Source organism: Enoplosus armatus, chromosome 15 (assembly GCF_043641665.1).
Source record: "Enoplosus armatus isolate fEnoArm2 chromosome 15, fEnoArm2.hap1, whole genome shotgun sequence".
NCBI classification, from domain to species: domain Eukaryota; kingdom Metazoa; phylum Chordata; class Actinopteri; order Centrarchiformes; family Enoplosidae; genus Enoplosus; species Enoplosus armatus.
Window position 1 is genome coordinate 2,369,844 of NC_092194.1, and position 26,406 is coordinate 2,396,249.

A 26,406-nucleotide genomic window follows, 5' to 3' on the forward strand; every position below is an offset into this window, starting at 1 on the left:
CCCTCGTTTTCCCCCTCATCGACTCCGTGGCAAGAAATTCCTCCACTGTTTCAAACCTGTCGATGATCCCTCGTATGAAAATAAGTAGCCAAGCGGTATCTTTGATATTCCACGCTCTCATCCAGCGCAATGGAAAAATATTCAGCGGACAACTCTTCGAGTGACACGCCAGGTGACTGCGTGACGCGACAGTGACAGTTTTCGAACTGTCGGGGAATTATCAGGGAAAGGCTTGTTGAAAGGCTCCTGTTTCGCGAGCTTGTGTGACGGCACGTAGCTACCTTTCGTTGCTGACTCTTGGATGGTCGACCGCTTTGTAAAAATATTCTGCCTGGCAATTACGCCAAGACAATTTCAGGATGACAAGTACGTGGCATAGTTAGCACGCTTGGTTCGAAAAATGTTGTATGTTGTATTCCTTGAACACCGCGATACTCCTCACCTTTGACAAAACATTTAGATGTCTACTCTTTTGTTAAAAACGCAACATTCATGGTCAACTTTTCTATTGACATGATGATCGATTCTGTCATCACTTAAGGATGTTGTGCAAGAGTCAACTTGAGGCCTTTAGTCCATATTTGAGTGTGTCTCAGATCTCTGAGCCACCAGGACACCCTAACACTTCTTCACTTTATTTCAATGTAGTTGAACAGACACAGACTCACCTCCATCACCACTATATCCTTGGAGCTCTGTCTCTGGACTTTGGGGTGTTGGACCTTGACAGCCACTGTCCTCCCATCATGCAGCACTGCCTTGTGGACCTGGGCTAAGGAGGCTGCACCCTGAGGCTTCTCCTCAAAGGAGACAAATAACTCTGACAGCTGCGGGAGAGAGATAGGGATGGAGAAGAATGGGATGGGAGAGAGCAGAGGATAAACGAGGGATAGAGAATGATAAAGATGACGGGAGGGAAAGGGGTGTGGGGATGGGAGTGAGAGAGGAGTGGGATCATCAATCTGAGCATCTTTATTTAGAAGCTATTACTAGGTGCTGCGCAACTGAAGGAGGACAAACAAATTACAGACAGAGGTGTACATGTAGTATGGAAGCATGGAAAGTATGGATTTGTTGGGGTTCATGACAATAACACGCCAAATCAACTGAAACGAGGTGAACTGAGCAATGTGCAATGACGTAATGATGGTGCTTGGTATTAGACTTGTGTTTGAGACTACTGGACTGAAACCAAACCAAGACCAGAGAGGCGGGGGACTGAAACAGAGGGGCTGACAACCAGCTGACACTACGACCACTGTGAATTCTCAAACAGATGCCTTTATTTACCTCAACTGCAGAGAAAAACAGCCCTTTATCCAAATATAGGATCATTTATCTATCTTTTAGTAAGAAGGCCCCCTTCTTCTTGTTGCTGCTCTGCTGTTTTAATTTGCTGTTAATAGAAACTCAACACTTCGAAAGAAATGCAGGTAGGTGGGAAAGACAATGTAATTCTCACTGTCTGCCACTGCGACAACATTTGTTGGATGTTAACAGAAATGCAGAGGAACCAGTCGTAATGGAGGTTGACTTGCATCATTGCCTGGCAGTCTTCTTGGAAACCTGTTGTAATGTAAGTTCATCTAAGAAACATCTAGGAACTATCGCTTTGTCCATATTTGGATGTATTGACTTTAAAATTGTGGTTTCATGGTCATTATTTTCCTCATACAGTAATGTATGTTGTCCTGCCACCTTTTTAATTTTGCACCTGGACTGAGGCACTTTTAGTATATAGTCAAGTTTCAGACATTCATCTAACTATTTCAGAAGTAGTAGTATGAATAGTAGAAATACTAGTATGTTTCATGTAAGCTTTCTAAGTGTACATGTGGGGTCTCTTGTATCTATACTTTTATAGTACGCTACCTGTACGCGCTGTTGTACTGCTGTAGACAGACCGAGAATACATGGAGCTTGCTTTTAGTGGAAGAGTCAGACACCGATGATGAGAGAACTATGAGTTAGGCCTTACTATACATACTAACTTGCATTCCTAAGCATGCTTTATAAACTGCATTGTATTTTTTAAGTTTTACTTGGAAATAATGTTTGGAGGGTAGATGTAAATATCCCTGTACATTACAAATTAAGCAAGAAATTAGGTCGTTTTTGTAGTAATTACAAAACATTCATTTGGGGACAAACGGTGAACGAAACATGCCACATTTAGCAGTTTCCTATAAAAATGCTTTCATTTGACCACGTTTCAAGGGAGAATCTGGGCTCCGAATCACGGCAGCTCAACAACAACTTTGTCGTTTAGCCCATTAAGTTACAAGAATCGCCTAATTAAAGCACAGAGTAGAACGGCATGTTCCTGCATTTTAAACCAGGGACATTTTTCCAACAGCGTTTTCTTCCTCTAGCTGCTGAAAATAGTCCCCAACAAACCACAGACAGAAGGGAAGTCAGAAAGTATGGAGGGACGGACTAACACAATGTTGGTCTGGGTCTTTTCATGGGACCTGTTGACAATAACAAAAATGATAAATTATCCGTGAAACATACGGACCATTCCACACAATCAACTGTCCTGAAATATTCTATAATGCGGAGTTTTGGAGAGAGGTGTCAGTGCTGTTCATGGTGTGAGGCTTCTGATGACGAAGAGGAGGATTTATGTATCATGTTGGCTGCCGGGAACACTATAATGAAGTAATTACAGAAGGCGGAGTGAGCGAGTTCCTCTTGTTCCTTGATCAAAATATTAACAAAACACAGGAAATGGCATTTGACTTTGGAGCCGGCCAAAACAAAGCCATGACAGTGTTTTATAGAGAGAGGAACAACACCAGTCTAGATACTTGGGAACGGACTCTAGATCCAGGTACGGATCATAAGGACCATGTTTTTAACACTGCTTTGGTCACATCAGTCTCGGTGTTGACTGTTTACAGTAAGAGGCCTATTTATCCTAATCTGAATATAGTGAGACAGGCTCAGGGCCTGATGCAGCTGCTGTAAAGATGGTCCACGTTCGCCTTTGGATACAATCTGCCCTGCCACAAATCTCTTATCACAGCACTGAGCGTTTAGCAACCAGTGTGCCCTTCGAGCTGAGGCAGTCCCTCATTAGCTTCCACTCATCTCTGTGGACACACAGAACACACACACACACACACACAATAAATTAGTGTGTGGGTTTGATGTTAAAGAGGCTTCCCTAGGGACCTGGAGTCATTAGAGCAGACTTATGTTTTGCTTTGGAACCCCCACACTGCCCTGAGGCTGTCCTGGTTCATGGGTACAAACCTCTTAACTGAACAAGAAGAGGCAGCACGTGGCGTAAAGAACACAGCTTCTACTTAGGCCACACATAGAGGGCTGCAGGGATGACGTATTTTTGTAGGCCAACCCGGAAATTAGCATCGCCCTGGTTCCCTAGACAAAAAGCCAATGGGATCTTGCCATTTCATTTCGGATTATTGCAGAAAATAAGCGCTTACGTGATAAATATTCTTCACAAATGAACCACTTTTATGATTTTTGAAGCGTAAATGGAATCGCCAGACGTAAAAAGCTAACGTTAGGCTATAAACGAACTTCACCACGTTCGCATTACTCCGACGTCACCACCGCTAAGCTTCCAACTTGTAATTTGATTTTGCGCGCTTACCCTCTCTACAAAAAGCCTTTCCTCTTAGCACGACTAGCTAGTGGTCACGGCCGTGTCAATTGGAAAGTTTGAGTTAGAATAGTTTGCAAGAGCATGAGGATAAACACGACGAGGCTCTAAAGGCGGACTAGTAAGTAGATGCTTTAACGCATTCGGCATGAAGATGTTTCATGTCCCCCTGCAACCTCTGTAGTCTAATTTAGCCACTTGTTAGCAACCACCTTTTTTTTTTTAAAAGGCACATTAAAATTCACGAGTGGGGCATCTACTGACGTATTTTATGTCGTAGAGAACTTGAAAATCCACAGACCTCATTTCAGGCATCAAACCAAAAACCCATTCCAGAAACCCCACTGACTTTGAGACAAGGGAACCGGAAGTGCAAAAAAAGCGGACTAATTTCCAGGCTTTAGGACCCAGCACTAGGACTAGGACTTTCACCGGACACCCCTCCTCAAGGGGGAACAACTGTGAGGATCTTGAACTATGCCACACCAAAACAGACTTTGACTGTGTAACAATTTGGAACATCCAACTATTGCCACGAAAATTAAACCCTCAACTGCCTATGAAGAGGAGGGCGAGTCAAAGCCGGATGAAGCCTGAACAGCTACCATCTCCACCAGCCTTCCTGTGAGGATGCCGCGCTGAGGTGGGTTCGGTCCTGTTATTGGCGAGTCAAGCCTTTCCCCTCCCAGGACAGGTAGACACTCACCAGGAACAATCAGAACATGCTCAAACTTGCAATATGCAAGGGCCAAGAAAGAACAAAAGGGTGAGACACCCCCCCCCCCCCCCCCCCATTTGATTTATTTTTTCCCCCAACAAAAACATAAAAGAAACAGGGTGCTGGCAGGCTGTTCGTTTTGGAAGCACTCACAAATGAATTATGTGACTTTTTGAGTTCCTGTCCACCTTTACTCAGTTTGTGAAAAGCTAAAAGTGGTTATGTAAATCATTTAATATTTGTCAGATGTTTCACATGTGTGCAGCTCGATGTGCGTCTTTGGTCAGGCATTAAAAGGGCCTTCACATACTTGTGCCCATGCGGTAGACACCAGTTTATGTCTGCTTGTATAGCAGATATATTTATAATAAAGGCCACCAAATCTAACCAAAATTCTGCGATAATTGCCATTTTTGTTCAATGTCTTTTGCAAATGGTCAAATCAGACGAATGCTTGCCATTTTCACCAGTCAGCGCCCATTTCTGCATGGTGCATCTTAACATGGCCCCCCCATGGCCTCTCTAACTGACACAAGCATGGTCGAGATGGAGAACACTCCACCATATCACACATATCAAAATGTACTGCATTAGCTTCTTCAACTGCTGTAGCATTGTATTGAGCCGGCTTAGCTTGTGTTGGTTTGGGCTAGGAGAAAGACTGGACCTTCATATTCCTTCATATTCATACTTCTAACTGTACCGCCGGGGGGGAATTCCCCCTGCTGTTTGTACCTCGCGGAACATAAAAAGAGGCTAATTTGAACACGATGTTGGCCCATCAGGTAGAGGCTTGAACATGAGCCCCGTAGAAGATGCCATCGGATGATGAATAATGCAAGCAGCACGGGATTCCTGTGTGGGAACAGCTGAGTTATTCATTATGCAAATATGCTAAATGGAATGAAATTGTCTGCGCCCACAAGCGTCAACCCACCCCGGCGACGAGCATCCAGGGGATCTGACGCGCAAAGAGTGCTTGCATGGGTTAAGGGAACAATTTCTCAGGTGGGACTGAGTAATCCTAATGAAATTTAAACAATTTTTTTTTTTTAAATGTGGATCCTTTTTAGATAATGTTGAAGAGAAAGGAGGCTGGCACCGACGTTCCAACCCCTTGGTCATGTTTGCAGTGTTCGCAGTTGCGGTCGTGTCACCAGCGCTTGGCCTGTAGCCTCTGGTTCAAACACTCTCCCCACCACCCAGTCACTGTTTATGCTAATCTCAGCGGTGGAGTTAATAAACATGGTAATGTATGCGCGCGGGGGGCCCCCCACTCCCACGGGGGCAGACCCGCGGCGACATACGTTCCCCCGAAATGAGTTATGGCACGAAATAAAACGGCCCCTGGATGACAGCACATCGGCGTCGTGCGTCGGTGTGGCGAAGAGGGGCCGTTTGGGCTGCTGGCGGCCGGCCACAGCCCCAGCTGGATGGAGACACATAAATCATTGCCGCACAGAAGAGAAGAAATGAGAGAGATTACTTCACGGAGGAGAGGAAATTAAAGTCCCCACTCCAAAAAACTCCCAACATCCCCGTCCAGCTCTCTTTATGTAAGACTCGGGGTCGGGTATGCGCACACACGCCGTAAACTCTCAAACATTGGAATTCAATTCAACCACAGAGGGAACTAGGCCTTTAGCTGAAACAGGCTCATGCTATAGAAAGACCTCCCCCCTCTTAATATATTCGGTTTTATACGTACGCTTTATAACATTTCATTGAGAAGCTTCCTGGTGTTCCGATCTCTTCCTGCTTTGATTTGCTGCTGATGCAAAGTCAAGCGCTCCTCCCCGCGGAGTCGCGTCACACCCCCTGCACCCGAATGCTTTTTTGTTTGTTTGTTTGTTTGTTTGTTTGTTTGGTTGTTTGGTTGTTTGTTGTTTGTTGTTGTTGTTGTTGTTGTTGTTGTTGTTGTTGTTGTTTTGCCTGGCCTTCATTTGCTTTGTGTTGGAACTTACTCAAAACTCAGCTTTTATTGTTTGATTGATGGCCGTGTTCTGCTAGTGTTTTTAGTCTATACAGGAAATGGATTATAATCATCCTTATCATTATTATTATCATTTAACATGCCGCTGTTATCTGAATACCTACTTTTATTTGAAAATTAAAAGGTAGATTTCATAAATACATAAATGTAATAGAACATTTTTTCCTCCATTTGTTGGCATTCCCACTACATACACCGACAGCGATGGGAAAGACAACAGGACCACATGAATTTCACTCAAAATCCTTTCCGCAAAGCCAGTTGCAGGTTTACGGAGAGTTCCGACTGAGCAAAATAGCCAAATCGTTTCTGTTTTGTATTTTATTTTTTTATCATGTATCATGATCTGACCACGACTTGTTTTTTTTTATATATAGCCTATATGGATTCAAGACTTTCTAATTGGCAGCGAATGGCTTGACGGCTATGTTAAGGTTTGACAGTACATCCGTGACGGGACGGAAGCGCCAGCTGATGTGGGGTTTTGCCAGTCCGTCAGATCCTTCAGAAGCCCGTTCATCTTGCGTCGTACAGGCACCCCTCAATGATGACAACAACAACAAAAAAAAAAAAACGTAAGAAATGGCTCAAATGCGCCCACAAGGGACAATTTCTTGGCCGCCGTACTTGTTTACAAGATTCATATCATCGAAGGGAGCCAAACGCTAATGTTTGGGGACAACCCGGCGGCCAGAGGGGAGGCATTATTTCCATTTAGCTGGCGGCTGTGGCACATTAGTTATTTCTAAATGAACACTTCTAGCCGGAGCCCAGCTGGTTTCAGCTGCTCCTAGACTTACTTGTAAGTGGTTGACAAAGGTGGTGGTCAATTAAACAAATCCCATTGCCCTGAAATATGAATAAAACAAGACTAATATTTTAAGCAGGATAATCCAGTCTGACCTGGCTGGCTCCGAAACATAACACCATTAGCAGAAAAGGTTCCACGTCATGTTTTATTTTTTTGGGGGGGCCTCATTGGTGGATAATCCCCGCGCGGTTTATGAGAACGTACCGCCACTTCCTGGACCTCCACGTCCACAGATGTCCCGTGCGCCGACATGACCCCCAACTACCCACGATGCACTCGCCTTTTTCTTTTGTTACGTGGGAGTCAAGCGTCGCATTCGGCCCCCGGGGGGGGGGAAACAGATTCTGTTTGGCAAAATGACACATTGCACAAGCTGGCCTTTCAGCACTTTCACTGCAGAGGGGAAGCGACAGCCAGAACTCAGGCGAGGCTCTCCAAAAAATCCACGCACAGCGGGAATGCATATGTCACCGCAAATGGCGCTGAAAACGGCACAACGCCACACACACCGCTCGCGTACGAGCATGTCCAAAAGACACGGGGGGAACGCATACGCGTCTGAACAACCCAAAAACAGAAGCGTGCGTAGTCAAACGGAAATGATGCTGAGGCTGCTCCCCTGACTCCAGAGCTGCCTGGCACTGCTCATCAGCGTCACTTCTTCTCCCTGCCACTCCAGAGGAGGGAGGAGGGCCGATTCATCCCGCTGCCGAGCTTTTGTAGGCAGGGGAGCCATATCACCAGCTTTTCAGGGATAATCACGTGCCACACAGATACAGGAAGAAATCCAACTGGAACGCACACCTCAATTAAAAGAAACACAAGAATGAGGGAAGAGACATTTCTATGGCAGTGCCTCTGAATGACAGCGGAGCCCTTTGAGTCGATCCGTGATTGCAGCTCAGATTCGTCTTCTGAGCACACTCCGCTGGTTTCCAATTGTTTTACTGGATAGGGGAGGAAATTATTATTTCGCAAACTTTTCCGATCACGCCTGCTTTCCATTACTGCCCAACTTCCCCAAGAATTGTCGCAGTGTGTCACATTTCAGTATGTACGTGTGTTTTATGTCCTTTTTCGTGATCCCTCCGAGTTACTTGTCTTGGATAATACTGGATGCCGCTTGTTGGCCAAACACAACTATCAGAATCAGAATCAGAAAGACTTTATTGATCCCAGGGGGGAAGTTGTACAACTGTGTATTAACTGTGGGGACTGTGCTTCCACCATAAATCCCCATGAGAAGACCCAAACCAACAGTGAAGCAGTGCTGCTAACTAAGTATTGGTTTAAGTCTTTTCGTGGGATTCGTTGATAATAAGATTCAGCTTACCCTGATTGAGTGGTGCTGACTTAGTGTTATTCTTATTAGTTATCATTACTATCAGGGGCAGGCTACTCCCGATTTTTGGGGAGATGTTCTGACTGGACCACATTTGGTTCGCTGACTTGCAACAGAGGGCGTGACGACGTGAGAGAGAGAGAGTTTTCATTTTGAGATCTTCATCTCGAGGCCAGTGTGACTGTACTTACACTGGCGTAACATCCACCGGCGCCTTTAAATGAGCTGAGAGTATGATGAAAAGCATGTAGAAATGCGTAAAAATGGTATTTCAAATCCTTTCCCCAGACCCTCCCCTCAGCCGGTCTATGATATACTGCGCTGGATTGTTGAGCCTGTCTGCTAGAAAACTGTTACAGTCAATCTAAAGTCGAGTCCCACAAACCTTTCTTCCTTTCTGACTTTGGAGTGGTGATTGCAAATCATGAGAAACACACCTAGAGGCCGTTTCATGATATTTCTGTTGCTACCTGGCCACTTCCTGCTTTGATCAGTAGCTCCCGTGTATAATTGGCCTACATCCCCGTGCCACCATATAAGAATCCAATATTGCGATACATCTCTACAGTAAAATCTACTGCCCACAATGGCCAACACACCCAGATGTTACCTTGGTACAAGGCACACGACAACGTCCCAGGCAGTTAATGTAACGTAATCAAGTGTATTTTGTTATGTGGTGTACAGTAAATCAGCATGTCATCCAACCCTAGCCTTGTTGCACAACAGATTTTGGCACATTTTGTTGGACTGGCCAAGACTGGGTCTGTGTCACGTGGGGAGCAACAAAAAGCATGTATTGTAATTTAGAAAATGAAGCCAAACTTTGTTAATGAACCCATGTTAAACAATGACTTAACACAGACAGCTGTAGAGCCCCCCCCCCCCCCCCCCTCAATAAAATACAGGGGGACTGGACTGAAATAAGCAAGATTACTGAATCTGACGAATAAAAAGGTTTCCACACTCTTAGCTGAGGTTCCAAACATTTTATGTAGAAAATGAAACATACATCCGCTCAATTTGCGTTGAAATGCACGCAGAACGCAAAAGGGGGGTGGGGGGGGGGGGGGGGGCTACTCAGGTCGCAGCGTGCTCGAAACTGAAACCGTGCCACACAAAAGTGTTTCAAGTTGAACGGGGCAGCTGGATCACTGCTTTGGGACCGGGAGACCGGGGTTTGATTCCCGGTTGGAACACCTGCTACTAAATGAACGAGGTAAGTAATGATTGTAATGATGATGATAGAGGGTTCCTCTACGCTGAGAACCAGACCAGGACTGACACTCAAGACGGGGGGGGGGGGGGAGCTGCTGGAGATCAGATGCTGCTGCGAGGGGCTAAAGATTATCTAGAATGTGTTTTGCGCTCACCTGAATAATGGCTAAATCTGTCCCGTTAGCATTATGTCAAGAGACCCGGTCTATCTGGACTTGCCTCTTTGCCGAGGTCTTCCCTGATGACCTGCTGGATCTCCTCCATGCTGCTCTGAGGAGCTCGGCTGTGGAGCACCTTCAGCGTGGACGTGTACTCCTCGGGCAGCAGGTAGTCCAGAGCCCCGAGGTGCTGGCCCACCTTGATGAAAGTCCCCCGGTTGGCGCAGCACAAGTCTCGCAGGCGCTCCGCCGACCGAAGATGCACCTGCAGGTGATGGAGAGGGGTCAGAAACAGGGCAGAAAGTCTCAAGGGCCGCTGGGAAAAGCTGCTACTGTGAGGATCACAGCATCACACACAATTTCCTCTCCCGTTTTTTGTTGCAGTCTAAGACCTGGGCCGTTAGTTAGTAGCTAACTCACTCAGTTGCTAACCGAGCATTAGTAGTCAAGTTACCAAGTCGTAGACCAAAAAAAAAAAAAAAAACCCCACCAAAAACAAATGTTCACTGCATTCAGTATAACATTTAAATTGATGTTGGATATTTCTGAGTTTGGGGAGTTTATAAGTGAGTACCTTTCATATTAGGGCTGGGCGATATAGATGAAAAAGATATAAAATGTTGAATTTCGGTCAATATATCGATAATTATTGATCATTTGGCAACACTTTCTATGACGCCCGTGTCTGTAAGGCCTTATAAACACTCACAATGTATATGATGCATTATAATCATTGTTATAATGCATTATAATGTGATTAGAAGTCATTAGATGGAATACATTCCAAGCTGGTTATAAGTCACTATAAGCCGTTTTAAGTGAAGTGAAAAAAAAATAGAGAGAAAAAAAGTTACAAATTAAAATAAAAAAAAAGGAAAGTTACAAATTCAACAAGAGAGAAGGAATTAAAAAGAGAATAATATATATATATATAGGTTATATACACTATTTTGATTAAAGGGCCCTGAATAGTGTGTTTGTTTTTTTTGTGTGTGTGTGTGTGTGTGTGTGTGTGTGTGTGTGTGTGCTGGTCCCGTCCCGTCTGTCGCATTTGAATCAGCTGGAAATGATAATGCTTATAGAGAGCTCCTCTCCTGAGACCAGTGCAAATAAAAAGGCGTGAAATTAGCTCCCCTTAACCTCTGTAACCCCCACTACACACACACCATGAATACACCCCAGCACACACACACACACACACACACACACACACACACACGGCATGTTCCCACAGGACCATTTGACATGAGTGTCATCTGGGCCATTATGACAAAGCAATGACAGAAACAAGTCGCCAGAGATTACCAGATGAGCCTCTCCGCATGAAGACGCACCAGGAAGCCTTTTTTATAAAAACTACACCATCAGAGCCACCTACTCAGGTCTGATCATATGGACCAGTAAAGGTAAAGGCTTACACATAATTGGCAGAATCATTAATGTGGTTTATCACACATTAAAAAAAAAAAAAAAGCAAAACAACACGTCTATTTGAGTCTATTCTAATAGGATCAACAACAAAAAAATAATAATGAATAATTATTTTCATTAGGACCATGTGGAGAAAAAAAAACAAAACTTCTGGGTTTAATTATTGTGATAAAATCACAATGCTGGGAATAAGAAAACAAAATCAGAGAAAAATGTCAGAATCATAGGAAGAGATTCCGACTGTAATCACACAGTTTTGACCCCGTCCTCATGGGCGAAGACAACCGACTCAGCAAAACAGACTCCTCTTTCTGACTGAATAAAATCCACCACATGATAATTGATATTGACTTTTTCCTTTTCCCGCGGCCTTAATCCTCTTTGCGACACACAAATTCAGCACTCATGGTCATTTCGGCCGAAATGTATTCCCTTCTTCACATTTTCATTCTAAAACGAAGCAAAACAGTTTTTCACACTTTTTGACTTTTGATCTGAAAATACGCTAAGTTGAAGCTCAAACGACGGTCAGTGTTCCGATCATACTGTGTCGCCGTTTGACACTAGTTTGTTGCGCAATTAAGTGCAGCTGCAGTTGCTTTTGCTGTCTTTTTAAAACCAATGTACAACAGCAGAACACAGTTTATTGCACTGAATATCAGGTGGTTTTCATGTGATTTTGCGTATTTTATTGATAGGAGGTCCAAGAGTTAAAAGAATGAATGCCAATGAATACCTTTTCATCACCTTAAATGTGGATGATGCGACGGCATTATAATAAAAGTAGTGACGTCCTACTTTTGTCAATTTTTGCCAATAATAATGATGACATTGTAAAATCAGTCAGTAAAAGGATTAATACTACTAATACTACCCAGTAGCCAAAGACAACAGGAAGCAGCGTTATATTAAAAATGTGAATCTTTAAAGGTCTCTCACACACACACACACACACACACACACACACACCATCTGACGACATTAGCTCAATGAACACGGCAGCCCAGTGCAGGAGGGGCTCACAATCTATACACTGTTCGCTGTTCCAATTTATAGCAACGCGGGGTGGGCACTAACGCACGCCATTCAATCTGAGCAACGAAGAAAAAGAAAGACCACCAGGGCAGCGGCTCACTAGCTGCAAACAAAACAAGGCGGAAACATAATTAACCCCATACAACGACTCCTCACAAGGGAAACAAACCAGAACGATGATATACCCACCGGCTGTGCAGCAGATCCCCGGCAGGATTTCCCCAACTACCTTTGTCCACCATTGCTCAAGAAGGTTCTACAAACACACTGATATAGATGCTACATCAAGGCAAGGTGCCTTCCCGACACTAGGATTTTGTTGTTGACACTGGCACCGATTTATTTATTAAATTCCCGTCGCGCCTTCCCAGTCAGGAAGGAGGTAAAGCTAGACATGGCAACATAAAACAAAACGCCTGAACATTGTGCGTGTCCTGAATACGTTTGCGCTGTGCATCCTCTGACCACCTCTGGTCTGAACGAGCATCTGCTCCCGTATTCTGGCCATCAGGGTAGCACATAATCTGGAAGTCAAACTGGACCTTGTGGATAAACTGCCCCAGGCGAGACAACACGAAATCGAGATGCTCAGGATGCTGCTTGATAGTAGAAGAAAACACGACAATCCACATACAGGAGAGAAAGACTGGAACCTCTGATCTCACAGAATCCGCTCCATCAGCCGCTGGGAAAAACCCGGTGCGTTGCAAAGCCCCAACTGTGTGAACTCAAACCAAAAGTCTTACGGCAATCTTTCTCAACCACTTCCACCCGGTGGTAACCAATTGCCAGGTCAAGGGTGGAAAACCACCTGGGACCATTCAAAGCACCCAAAGATTCTTAAATGTGCGGAAGACGAAACGCTCCTGTTGCTCAGCGACCCCGCCAGCCCGTTCACCCAACAAGACCTCCTCTTCCTGCGGCCCTACATGTTGGAACGTAACAGAAGCAGTATTACAAGACGCCACATCCACCATATGCAATGAGCCAAGCTGGGTTTGAGGCTCAATGCTCCCATCGACGCAACCTACATTTAGCACCGGTGCCGCCACCTGCCGACTTTTTTTCGGCTGGAATCAATGCGCTGGAAATGAGTAACCGTCCTGGAAGGCTCCCCTCCGCCCACCGACTCAACAAACATAAATGAGCATGCCGGTACTGGACCAGATGGCACTGCCGCCGGTATAAAACACACTGATCCAGGGACAGTTAAAGTAGGCAAAGCCTTAGCTGAAAGAGCCTGCTCATGCTGGCCCTACCCTTGTACACCAATGCTCAAGAAGCTCTACGAACGCCCCCCACAAACATACATATACCCCGTAAAAGCGGTGCCCCTTACTACCTAATCACTGTCAGCGCATTGAATTATAGGTCTGGCCAGAGCAACCTGACTAAGTTAATAGTAAATAAGAACAGATTGTTAACACTGCAATCTGTTTGAATCATATGTTATGAAACTAGCCTTCAGTTTGAAATGGCGGCAATTTTGTCACTTTTTCGAGCAGAAATGTCAAACATTTGCTGGTGCCACCCTCTTAAATGTGAGGGTTGGCTGCTTTTCTTTGTCGTTTATGACAGTAAACCTTTGAAGAGCCTTTGGGTTTTTGGGACTGCTGGTTGGACAAAAGAAGCAATCTGAAGGCATTTTCCACAATTGTTTCACGTCTTATAGACTAAACAATTCATCGTGAAAATAACCAGCAGATTAAATTGATCATGAAAATAATCGTTCGTTGCAGCCCTATATATTACCGTAACACTGTCAAGTACAGGATTTCAAGATAAATCAGTGGCAAAAAAAAACAAAAACATATTTTGTCTGATAAACAAATCAAGGATTTCAATTCGAAACAACAACCTCGGCCTTCAAAACAGCCAGATCACCTGAAGTCATGTCAGAGCTATTTCTGGCAGAATGTGTCTGGAAGCTGATTTGGAGGGCTGATCAGAATGAAAATCTGGCATCAGTTTGCCCACGGCTCGTATCCTAATCATCAGATTCATCATCGCTCCTCTCTCTCTCTCTCTCTCTTCTCTCTTCCAGCAATCAGTATGCTTTGTCCGGTGGAGGCGGGCTCACAGCTACAGGATGACATCACTATGGCGATGCTGCTCGCTCACAGCCTGAGGGGTAAGCTGGCCTGGGATAGGCTGACGTTGGCCTCCGCCCACCATCTCCACACATGCGCCATCCAATCGAACGATCCGCTGGCGAATTAGACACACCGGTTAATTTGTGGTACAACACAGAGACACGGGAGCTCAGTGCAGAATGCCTCCGGGTATCTCGACACACATCCTCTTCACACAGTTGGCAAGGACAGTAAATAAAAAGCTGGAGGTGTGTGTGTGTGCTTGTGAGGATGGTGTGTAATGGATGAGAGAGGGTTAAAATACAAGTGAGCGAAGGCTAGAAACACAGGAGAAAGATATAGAAAGCAAAGAGGAAGTGGGTGACAGGAAAAGAAAACGGGAGGTAAGGAGTGAAGGAAGGAAGGACCCTTAAAATGTCGTTACTGTAGTAATAAAACTGGATCAACTTTCCACCCGCGGCGGTTTCTTCCAGTTGCTTTTCATGCTAAAATGAGCGTTTACAGTTCAGCTGGTAGAATTGCAGAATTGCGTGAACGAAGTGGCGTGAGAAACATGGACACATAAACGATGCAGGCAGCTCAGCGACAGGTTTAATCAGATGTGCCGGCCTCCGTCACGCGTTTCGAATGTAATCACTCGATTGGACGGGCGCTATCAGCCTCTCGGATATGGGTTAGAAGGGGCCTGCTACACCCACTAGGAGGTTCAGATGGTTGAGCCGTCGAATGCCGCCAAAACTACTTGGTTAGGTTTAGGAGAAAAGATAAAATAAAGTTAAAATAAGTACATTATGTAATGAGATGTAGGGTTGACGTTATGCGACTTAAAACCTGAAATAAGTGACGTTGACTTTTGGTGTCGCGCGGGACACGAACCCCGGCCTCCTGGGTGAAGGTCCTAGGTTTGACCCCTGATGGGTTCACGTTGAAAGCCCGCTGTGTCTCATACAGACGCTAAAGGGTGTAGCAGGCCCCTTCTAGCCCATATCTGTGAGGCTGATAACCACTGATAACGCCCTTTCAATGGAGTGATAATAGTCGAAAAGGCTGCCTCCATAGGGGCGGGAATGTGAATCTCACGATTCAATCTGATTTCAATTATTGGGTCAAATTATTTTTGTGATTAAATAAATTGAAAAGGGGCACTATTCTCATGCTCTTAAGATGTATTTATATTATTAGAGATCTCTTCCTTTGTGTGTGGGGTCTGTTGCAAAGGTCCTGCACTGTGACAAAAACTCAAATTTGTGAGAGCAAATAAACGAATAAAAGCTGTCTCTGAGTGCATCTAAGGTAAGAAAAATTATCCTCATCAAGACAACAAAAAAAAAGAAAAGAATCAGCCATTACATTCAATTTGAGCCTCTGTAGTGATCCAACTACTGTTAACATTCACGCAACCTGAAGGTCTTTGGACTGCGGGAGGAAGCCGGAGTACCCGGAGAAACTCCGGCACGGGGAACAACATGCAAACTCCACCCAGAAAGACCTCAGCCGGCCAGCAATCTAGAACCTTCTTGCTGCGAGGCAACACTGCTAACCACTGCACCACCGTGCCGCCCAATGGAACAGGCCAATCTCCAGATTTGTGCGGAATGGTAAGAGGCCCTGGGTAGAATATAAGACCCTACAACGACCTAAAGATGTGGGTGGGCTTTACCTGACGTGCAATGAAGAGTATTGCATTACCCCCCAACTCAGAAAAATAACACAAAATCTATATTGGGTGATTACCAACACGAGGATAATTATCTGGACAAACCAAATAAAAAGGACCAAGGCAGCCCTTACGGTATGGTTGAAGACCTGCAAAAAGGTTCCACCTTGAGACGCATGCGAGAATACTGAAATGGTTGGCTTACCGCGCAGACTTGAAGCCCTCCGGTCTTGATATGCGGGTTTAGGCACTGGGCATACCGCCGTTAACTACTATACATCTTTCAAGTACATAATAATGTCAATAACAATAAAGTTGCAGAAGAAACGTATGCACTACAAGACTCCTTCCTAATGCCCTGTTAATGCAGGTGATGTCTTACTCCTCCAGGGCCGCAGGAGACATTACACAACAGTTTTTACAGACGGAGTAGGACTAACCATGAAAAGTAAACCTCGGTGTGTTTGCAGTGCTAGGTCCGAATAAAATACAGCATTAGCCGAAAACAACATGTAGATTTTGAACTGGTGTGTTTTTGATTCTCCGATTTGTTAAGTGAATTGATGTTCCCAATTTACATCGACAGATAAATAATTATGTCTTATTGCGTAGCAGGAGTCAAAAGGTGCGAGTGTGTCATGTGCAGCTGGAGAGCAGCGTCCTGTGCTGGGGGGCCCAGCTGCACCAATTGATTTCTGCCGCCACACCAGGGCTAAATGACTGGGATTAGTGGAGTATGAACAAGGCCTATTTATTATTGGGATGCTCATGATTAGCTCGTTACTCAGCTCGCTGGGGCTTCATCTAGCCGCCTGTCACAGGGGAGAGGGGGGGGGGAAACTGCGTGCAGATCTATGCCTGCGTGGTAAATAGGCCTCACCTACGAGTATTACCGCGGCGAGGCCTGAGGAGTTAGCGAAGCCATTCACAAGAAACCCTCCAGAATGTGGAGTATCTAAATAGGCTCGGCTCGGGCCCCTCTGCTGCTCCATGCGTTAAAAATGTCGTTTATTTTAAACAGCCCATGACAACTGTGTTATTTCAACAAAGCCAAACAGCAAACAAAAAGGTAGGGGGGGGGGGATGGAAGCTATTTGTTATCTCTTACAGCCGAGTGTAGACGTAAGCCCTCACTGTGCTCCTGTGACGGTGCTGTTTTCCCCTCACTGTGATATAAGGGGAATAGCAAAAAAAAAAAAAAATATGGGACTCAATGTCAAATGTGGAGGGGGCGGGGAGGGGGGAAATGAAGAAGGGACAAAGGAAGAGAGGCGGTGGCGTTGGGGGGGGGGGGGGGGGGGGGGGCAGTTCACTGGGAGCCACAGTTAATTTCATGCTCTGCATTTCATTGTCATGCTTCGGTAATTGTGCCTCGGCGCCACGTGAACGGCGGAAGCACATGAGCCAGTGGATACCCTGGATCTGTAGGGATCGGCAGAGCCACTGTTCACATATAAGCGCTCGGTACACGCACTTTTCTTTCTGCAGCAACTTGCTTAAAAAATGCCACTTGGTTGCGTCAAAGCAAGATGTCGTCACAGAGGTTCCAAATTCAGATAGCTTGGCGTCAGCGTATCAGTCCATTTAATAATAACGGTCAGTGTTTGGACTGACTGGTGCATCCTTACTTAGGCGCTGCCGAGTACATTTCCAACAGCGAGCATGATGGCTTCCATTAATAAACATCACCTCAGTAAGTGTTAAGAGTTGCACCCAGGTCATAGCGGGGGCATTAGTATCAAAAGGAACACACACACACACACACAAGTATTCAGATCTTTTACTTCCTGAAAGTAGCAATACCACTATCTTAAAAACACCCCAGTACAGTTAACATTCCTATACCCAAAATGTAACTTAAACAGTGAACATTTTCAAGCTTTAACCTAACCTTTTTAACCTCAGCTTTGGACACTTCACCAAACAACCCAAACAACGAAACAATGATGATATGAAACAGAGCGGGGAAAATCCTCACATTTCAAGCGGGGGGGGAACAGCTGATGTTTGGTTGGAAAATTGACTCGTTTTCAATCAATCAACCACCTGATTTAACTGTTTCAGCACTGCAACAAGCTTAAGATGACTACTGTCTTGGTTGGCCTATAGTTTTTATTATGAAAAGCCTTAACAAACGTAAATCCGGATTCCACTGACCTTTGAAACGGGAAGAGCCACACACACATTTGGAGCAATAATCTGCAAACCTTTTGGATTCTGCGCCTGAACACCGGGCTGAGGCTAACTTGTCTGATCTTTACTTTCTTCTCAGTTTCATTTACAGCAATGATGCGGGATGTTACACTGGCCTCTGCAGACAGGCATGGGGGGCCAGTTTCCGAGACAGGAAAATCAGACGATTCCTAAAACAGCTGGAGACCGATGGAGACAGTAACTGAAAAGTGCCCTTAGTTCAAGCACTAGGCCGAATTCCTTTTCTGGACGTCGGGCATCTTAATGTAATGAAATTAAAACTAATTTAGTGGAAATGCATCATGTTCCATCCCTGATGTTTTTGTTCATTCCTGCTGTAACATACATGTTGCGGAGGGGACGCGGGTGTTGGCTTGTTGCTGACACAGCCGAAATGATTAATAGGCTGAAGTGATTAGATGTCTTTATTTCCAAACAATTTGGTTGTACTTGTGTAAAATGCACTGGGATCGGAGTACTACTCCAACTACTGCTTTGGCACTGCATCGCTTTTTTTATGATTTGTGTTGTACTTTTGTCTCCGTATTGAATGTCAAGTCACGGATTCAAAAGTAAAATGCCCTTCACCTGCATCGGTAACTAGAGCTCGATACATCCTGAGGCTCTTCTGTCAAAAGGACGGAGATTTGTCGGCCAGTCGTCTGCAGGAGTCAAAGGCTGACCAGAGTAGGGGCCATTATTCATAACCCATGGACTCATCTGTTTTTTTTGTTTTTTTTTAAATGCTTAAATTTACTTAGATGTCGTGATGTTTTTGCTGCGTGTGATCCATGGTGCATTCAGGAACTCACAATGCTGCCCATTTAAAATATCTCTCCCATTAACCACTATTTGGGTCATATCTGGTCTATTTCAGCTGCAGCAACAATACTTTCAGCTTTTTTCAGATGCTGGCTATGGAGATTTGCAGCAAAACAAAAAAAAAGAAAACTCAAAGAAAGTCTTTCATGTTGAACAATTCTGTAGTACAGCAACTGCAGAAGTCATCTGCTCTTTGTGGCAGTACAAACAAGCTATATGGAAAGTGTAACAACGTGCACAGGCTGGAAAGCTGCTCTGTTTTTTTATTTATGACACATCATGTTTGAGTGGCCACTCCTTGAAAAAAAAAAAAAAAAAAACATACAACCGCTCAAATCTCATGCTCTGAGGCGCTGTGCCAGCTGCTGAGCGCCTCCTTAGCCCTGGGTGGCACCGAGAGAACAGCAGTGACGGAGAAATGGAGTGTTTGTGCTGCTGCTGGAGATCAGCTTGTCAGCGATGATCTAACTACAGCAGGCAGCTGGGAAGCAAATGTTAAACGTTCCCTCCTCTCCGTATCCCTCAAGGATTTTCTCACCTCAGACTTGTTTGGCTGATAAGCTGGTGCCATGAGCTCGTCAAGGTCAGCAGTTATCTAGCCCCACCCCAGTATTTACATAGTGTGTCCCTCAGAAGAGCCGGAGCTCGAGGAGTGGTGGTGGGCACTTATCTGAGCCGAGCACCCTCCCTTTTTCCTGTGGGAGAACAGCAGTGTTGATATGCTGAGGGATGCAGTTAATGCTGACATCTGCTGGGGGAAAGGTGAAGTGCGCTCTGTCTGACAAGACTGTTGACTGGTGGAGGTAGTGCATGTTAAAGTTCTGTTTACGGTTTACTACGGGTGCAAAGTAAGTATTTTTACTACTATTTTCTTATTTATTTACTTGACTGTCGTAATTGCTTCCTCATTTATTGGGTGACCACTGGTCCTTCTTCATTCCATGTTAAATATATTAGGACTGAAGTGTATATGTTCAGGCACCCATGACATGGACAACTGAAAAGGGCAGCATGTTCAACGCAGACAGGGTTTGGTTTTTTTGTACTTTGCCGGGTGATATAGCTTCACTGGATGAATAAGTTTTGCAGTTTCCAGGCAACAGACCTTTGCATCTCTGACTGTACCTAAACCAGTTATCTGTTAATTATCTCTTGTAAAAATATTTGCCAAAATCAAGCAATCAATTTAGTCTATGGCATAACAGTAGATGATACCATATAACCCTATCGTGCCTGGTTTGAATCTGGCCAAGGACTTTTGTCAAACCCCCCCCCCCCCCATCATGTTTTCTGCCTCTCCACTGTATACTATCAAATGAAGGCTACAACTGCACAACACATAACACCCAACTCAATCCTGAATAAGGAACAGTCCCCAAGCTGAATTATTTGAAGCCTGATCAAATAACCTCATTGGTTTCAAAACATCTCGCCAAAGGACAGCAGATGAAAATTAGCCAGCTGGCTTTTACAGAAATGTGCATTGTCCTTGTCATAACCCAACTTTTCCTCTATTGCGGCCCAAACTGCCAGTTGTACGTAACTAAATCTAAATCTAACAGGCAGATTGTCATTTGATGTGCTGACTTCTGAGAGGATGAACACTGGTACTTGACACTCCAAAAATTCCAACTTTGTACCCTCCAATCTCTCTACTACAAAAGGCAAATATTCACGATATTTGGAATGAAATTCAGGATTTTGGACACAATCTGAAACGGACCTGTAGAAAATCCAACTTTCAAATTTAAAAAAAGAAAAAGAAAAAGAAAAGGACACTTTTTCAAGGATATTTTGCCCCAAACCAAAATACGGTGGATCCAAAAGACCCACAAGACCCAAAAGAGGTAGAAAACCAACACTGGCAGCAGCCTGATGCTCCACCAATCAAACTGTAAAAGTATTAGACATATCGGAACAGAACAGGATCTTACCCATGACCCACTCAGATTAACTTGAACTTTGGACCCATCCTAACTCGGGCTCTTGATCGGATCTCAGTTACTAGGAATCAAGAACCATTTGAAGAACCATTCATCCAACCATCCATTTTACACCACTTACCCGATGCTGGGGTGTGGTGGCAGCAGGCTCGGCAAAGTAGTCCAGATATCCGTCTCCCTAGAAATTGCGTTCCGAAGCCAGATGAGATCTCTAATCTCTCCAGTGTGTTCTAGGTCTATCCCGAGGTCTCTTACCAGCTAAAACCCCAACCCTGTCACTGATCCATAGACTGTACAAAAAAAAAGAAGTGGACATAGCCACTGTGACATCACCCATTGGTTTGTGGACTACCACAGTCTGAAGAAGATTTGAAACTAGCAATTGAGAGTATAAACTCATTAGCAAGTCAAGTGAGAAGTAATTTTCTCAGAGACTTGTATACAATCGGACTTTGCAACCACAGGAGTTGCCCCCTGCTGGCCATTAGAAAGAATGCGGGTTCAAGGCACTTCAGCACTGACTTCACTTTTCAGACCCGGAGGTTGGTCCTTGCGCTGATCCATCTAACCTGTTCAAACACTCTTTGGGTAAGAGAGTCAGCTAAATGATGGATATGCAAAATATATAGAAAATATAGAAGAACTCATTGTCACAGTGGCTGATGTGAGATTTTCCCTCTGGTGGGAAGTCACTAATCACCATCAGCAGAGCCTTTGATTTCCTTCCCCACGGTGCCTTCATATTACTGACAACCTCAGACACATTTACTGTAATAGGGGTAAAAGACAACTCTTTATCTCTAACCTTGGGGTGGTGTTGAAAGAGAATTTGCATAATAATATGCAGATGTGCCGAGTGAATCTGCGTTTTGTTCTCCGTTTCAGCTCAGCCGTGAAAAGCCACCTTCAAAATGACTGCTTCCCCAAATCAGCTCTATGCTCCTGCCCTTTTCTCATACAGCCGAGGAAGCAAGGGGATCATTAGACATCAGTATCTGTTTGTCCTCACTGTCGCCATTTGATCATCTCCCCCTCCCCCTTCCCCCTTATCCTCCTCTTTTCACCCTATCCCCTAAAATAATCTTGTGACTTGTGTACTCTCATCTCCTCATGACTACAATCGCTTTGTATGCAATCACAGCCTTTTCCAAAATACTGAGGTTGTACCAATGTTAATCGGGAATAATTTATCGAGCAAGGTAAATACCCAACGTCAGTGCTGAACTGGGTTTTGTGGACAATGGGGAGGATGCAGCATAACATATAAATATATGGAGGGAATGTTGGCGTGGTGATCCAACCAAGCTCAGGAAAGAGACTGACATGGAGACGAGTAGCTCATCATAAAAGTCATATTTTGCCATAATTTACAAGAAGAAAACCTCTCCGAGAAAAAGGGACTGGTCCTGTACAATTCTATTCCTGTGATCCCGTCTCCTACAAGACCATTATGTACAACTAATTTGCTCTGTCAAGTACAGTGTGAGGGAAACATACTTTTCGCCTTAGTTTTGCCTACAGTCAAGAAAGGCAGAGATATTAATTGAATTACTAAAATTTAAAGAGCCTTATTTTTACATTTTTATACCTCCGCACTGGTGATAGCCGTGGACGGAGGCATTAAGTTTCAGGTTCGTCCCATTCTCGTGAACATGATACCTCGGGAACACCTTGAGGGAGACACCCACTTGGACACAAGGATGAACTGATTAGAATTTGGTGGTCAAAAGTCAAGGTCACAGTGACCTCATGTCCATCCCATTCTTGTGAACGCGATATCTAAGGAATACGTGGAAGGAATTTCTTTTTTTTCAAATTTGGCATAAACAAGTTCATAACTTCAATCATAAACACATTGGTTATATAGCTATGAATAGTATAGCACTGAAAAAACTTTAGTCCAAGCCGTGGGGTGGGAAAATTTGCTCTAAATGTTTTGTTTACCATGGCTGCCTGGTTACAATGAGACATGTTTGTTGGTGATGCCATTTTCCAGATTGTGGTTCCAAGTAAACTTAAGAGCAGGGATTTTTGAGAACTGTTCATCACATGGTGGCCAGGTATTTGGAGGTTAAAAAGACATATGATAAAATAATTTTTATTGGCCCCAGTTGAAAAAAATCCATTTCAGCCTACATCAAGACCTGTCCCACTTGTCAGCTCACAGGAAAACTAAATCAGTCCATTAAACCTGCTCCCTTTCATCCCATGCCAGCAGTTCGTCAGCCTTTTGAGCATTTGCTAATTGATTGTGTCTGGTTGTATGTATATTTTCACTGATGTGTCCAACTACTCGATAACCCTTGCTCAACATAACTACCAAGTCTATCATGGAAGCCATACCCCAGTTCATTTCTGTCTTCGGCATTCCCAAGGTCATTCAAAGTGATCAGGGAATCAATTGTACCTCAGGCATGTTTGCAGATATTTTGAAAAAGTTTTGTATCAAACATGCCCAATCAACTGCCTATCATCCAGAAAGTCAGGGAGCTATCGAGCAGTTCTATCAGACCCTTAAATCGGTTTCGCGCTCATATTGTACTAAGCTGGGTTGTGACCAGACGGAAAGATTGCCCTGACTCATGCTTGCTGCTGGCGAGGTAACACAAGAGAATACTGGTTTTAGCCCTAAAGATCTTGTGTTTGGTCACATTGTTTGTGGTCCATTAGCTCTGTTACAGGCTGACTGGAAGAAGCCTCCTCCTCCAACAAACCTAACAGACTATGTCGATGGGTTCAAAATTATGAGGCAGGTAAAATGGCAAAAACAAATCTGGATAATTCTCAAGGGAAAATTGAGCGTTTGTATGATCGCCAAACTGAAGTGCATGTCTTTAGCCCAGGTGATCAGGTTCTAGCACTCCTCCCAGTGGTGGATTCTCCATTTCAGGCAAGGTTTTCAGGCCCCTACCCTGGCCTTCGACAGGTCTCAGATTTGATCTGAGGAAGGTGGTGAAGAGGCAGTCAATGCCCTAAATTATGCAAGGCAGACTCAAAAATTCAGGGTCACTGATTAACCTGGACAAGTTGTTGGGTCATATGCCTGATGTTAAGAAGAAGGAATTGTCTAACCTCATTTGGTCATTTCCTTCAATGTTTTCAGACTCTCTTTCTCAAACCCATCTTCCAGAACATAACATTGATGTGGGTGACGCTGACCCAGTTCTCCAGAGATTGTACCGTGTTTCTCAGGAAGAAACGCACTCAGGTGGAGTCAGAGGTGAAATATGTCTTAGAACCCAACATTGGAGATCCCTCATGTTTTAGTTGGGCATCCCCGTGTTTGTTGGTGAGAAATCCATACCAAACCTTCCGACCGTGCACAGATTTGAAATAAGATCACAAAGCCAGACTCTGATCCACTTCCCCGTATGGAGGTTTGTGTTGATCAGGTGGGCACAGCGAAATTTGTAAGCAAGTTTGACCTTTTGAAGGGTTACTGGCAGATGCCCCTGTCAAAGCGGGGCTCAGGCCTTTATTCCTACACTGTAATGCCATTTGGGTTGCGAAATGCACCAGCTACCTTTCAAAGCTTGAGAAACAAGATAGTGGCAGGGTTAGAGGGATATGTACACCACATCAGAGCTCTGTTTGACCGTCTTGCAAGGACCAATGTCACTGTAAATATGGCTAAATGCCAGTTTGCCCAGGGAACTGTTACCTATTTGGGGAAAGTAGTTTGAGGTCTATGTTGCTGTCGTGTCTGATGCTCCGTCATGTGCACTGCTTCCTTAAAGGCCTGTCTTATATGGTGACTGTTCATTTCTTCTTAAATTGCTCTTCTTGTCCTCCTCCTCCTCCTAATTCGCCTCTAAGTACCAAAGTTGCTGAGTGGGAATGGATAGAGTGGGTGGTTTGAAGGGCAAATGGATTGTTATGTTAACAGACTGAGGTTATTGAAATGTCCTTATATTTTTTTGAATGACGTGTTTTTCCTACTGTGTTTGAGGCACTCTTTGGGCCCTCATCTTTATGGGAGGGGGTGTGACAGCCTCTCTCTACATCGCTCTCTCTCCAATCTACCTCCCTCCAGTTGTCCATCTTCCTGGACTGCCAGTGTTAAGGGGTCTGTCAGAGTTGGTTGGCTGCACCTGGAGAGGGAGAGGCCTGAGGATATAAAAGGGCAGCTGTCCTCGGAGTTCTCCCCTCGTTTATGCTGAGGAGCCTGTACTCCTTCCACATGGCATCACTTTAGTTTGTTTTTGTGTTATTTTCCTTAACTTAACTCAACCACACTTCACTCATCCACACATCCTTTACACCACTGATGCTTAACATTCCCATATTTCACTATGAGTTGTTATGCTTAGTTTAAGAAATACATTGTTTTTAAACTTTCATAAGTGTGTGGACTCTCTTTTGTTGCAAGTCCTGAGCCAGGTTTGTAACATATGACATCAGAATATTCTATGATGTATCAAAGTGTACTATGACATCGCAATCTTCTAAGATATATCAAAGTGTACTACAACATCGCAGTCTTCTATTACATATCAAAGTGTACTATGACATCGCAGTCTTCTATGACATATCAAAGTGTACTATGACATCGCAGTCTTCTATTACATATCAAAGTGTACTACAACATCGCAGTCTTCTATTACATATCAAAGTGTACTACAACATCGCAGTCTTCTATGACATATCAAAGTGTACTATGACATCGCAGTCTTCTATTACATATCAAAGTGTACTACGACATCGCAATCTTCTATTACATATCAAAGTGTACTATGACATTGAAGTCTTCTGTTACATATCAAAGTGTAATATGACATCGCAATCTTCTATGACATATCAAAGTGTACTATGACATCGCAATCTTCTATTACATACCAAAGTGTACTACAACATCGCAGTCTTCTATTACATATCAAAGTGTACTATGACATCGCAATCTTCTATTACATATCAAAGTGTAATATGACATCGCAGTCTTCTATTACATATCAAAGTGTACTATGACATCGCAATCTTCTATTACATATCAAAGTGTACTACAACATCGCAGTCTTCTATTACATATCAAAGTGTGCTATGACATTGAAGTCTTCTGTTACATATCAAAGTGTACTACAACATCGCAATCTTCTATGACATATCAAAGTGTACTATGACATTGAAGTCTTCTGTTACATATCAAAGTGTAATATGACATCGCAATCTTCTATGACATATCAAAGTGTACTATGACATCGCAATCTTCTATTACATATCAAAGTGTACTACAACATCGCAGTCTTCTATTACATATCAAAGTGTACTAAGACATCCCCACTTTCTATGATATATCAATGTCACAGATTCACCTTGATATAGACTATCAGACCACGCTGGAGGGATTACATCTCATCTGGCCAG

At 44.1% G+C, this 26,406-nt stretch overlaps 1 protein-coding gene across 1 annotated transcript in view; it reads right to left on the bottom strand.

Annotated features, from left to right (window-relative positions):
• Nucleotides 1-26,406, bottom strand: part of adck1 (aarF domain containing kinase 1) — a 60,794-nt gene that overhangs the window by 24,895 nt on the left and 9,493 nt on the right. Inside the window, exons 3-4 of the mRNA XM_070920836.1 lie at nt 9,933-10,136; nt 669-827 (exon numbers count right to left, since the gene is read on the bottom strand). Of these exons, the coding sequence (XP_070776937.1) occupies nt 669-827; nt 9,933-10,136 (363 nt within the window). The remainder of the gene's footprint in view (nt 1-668; nt 828-9,932; nt 10,137-26,406) is intronic.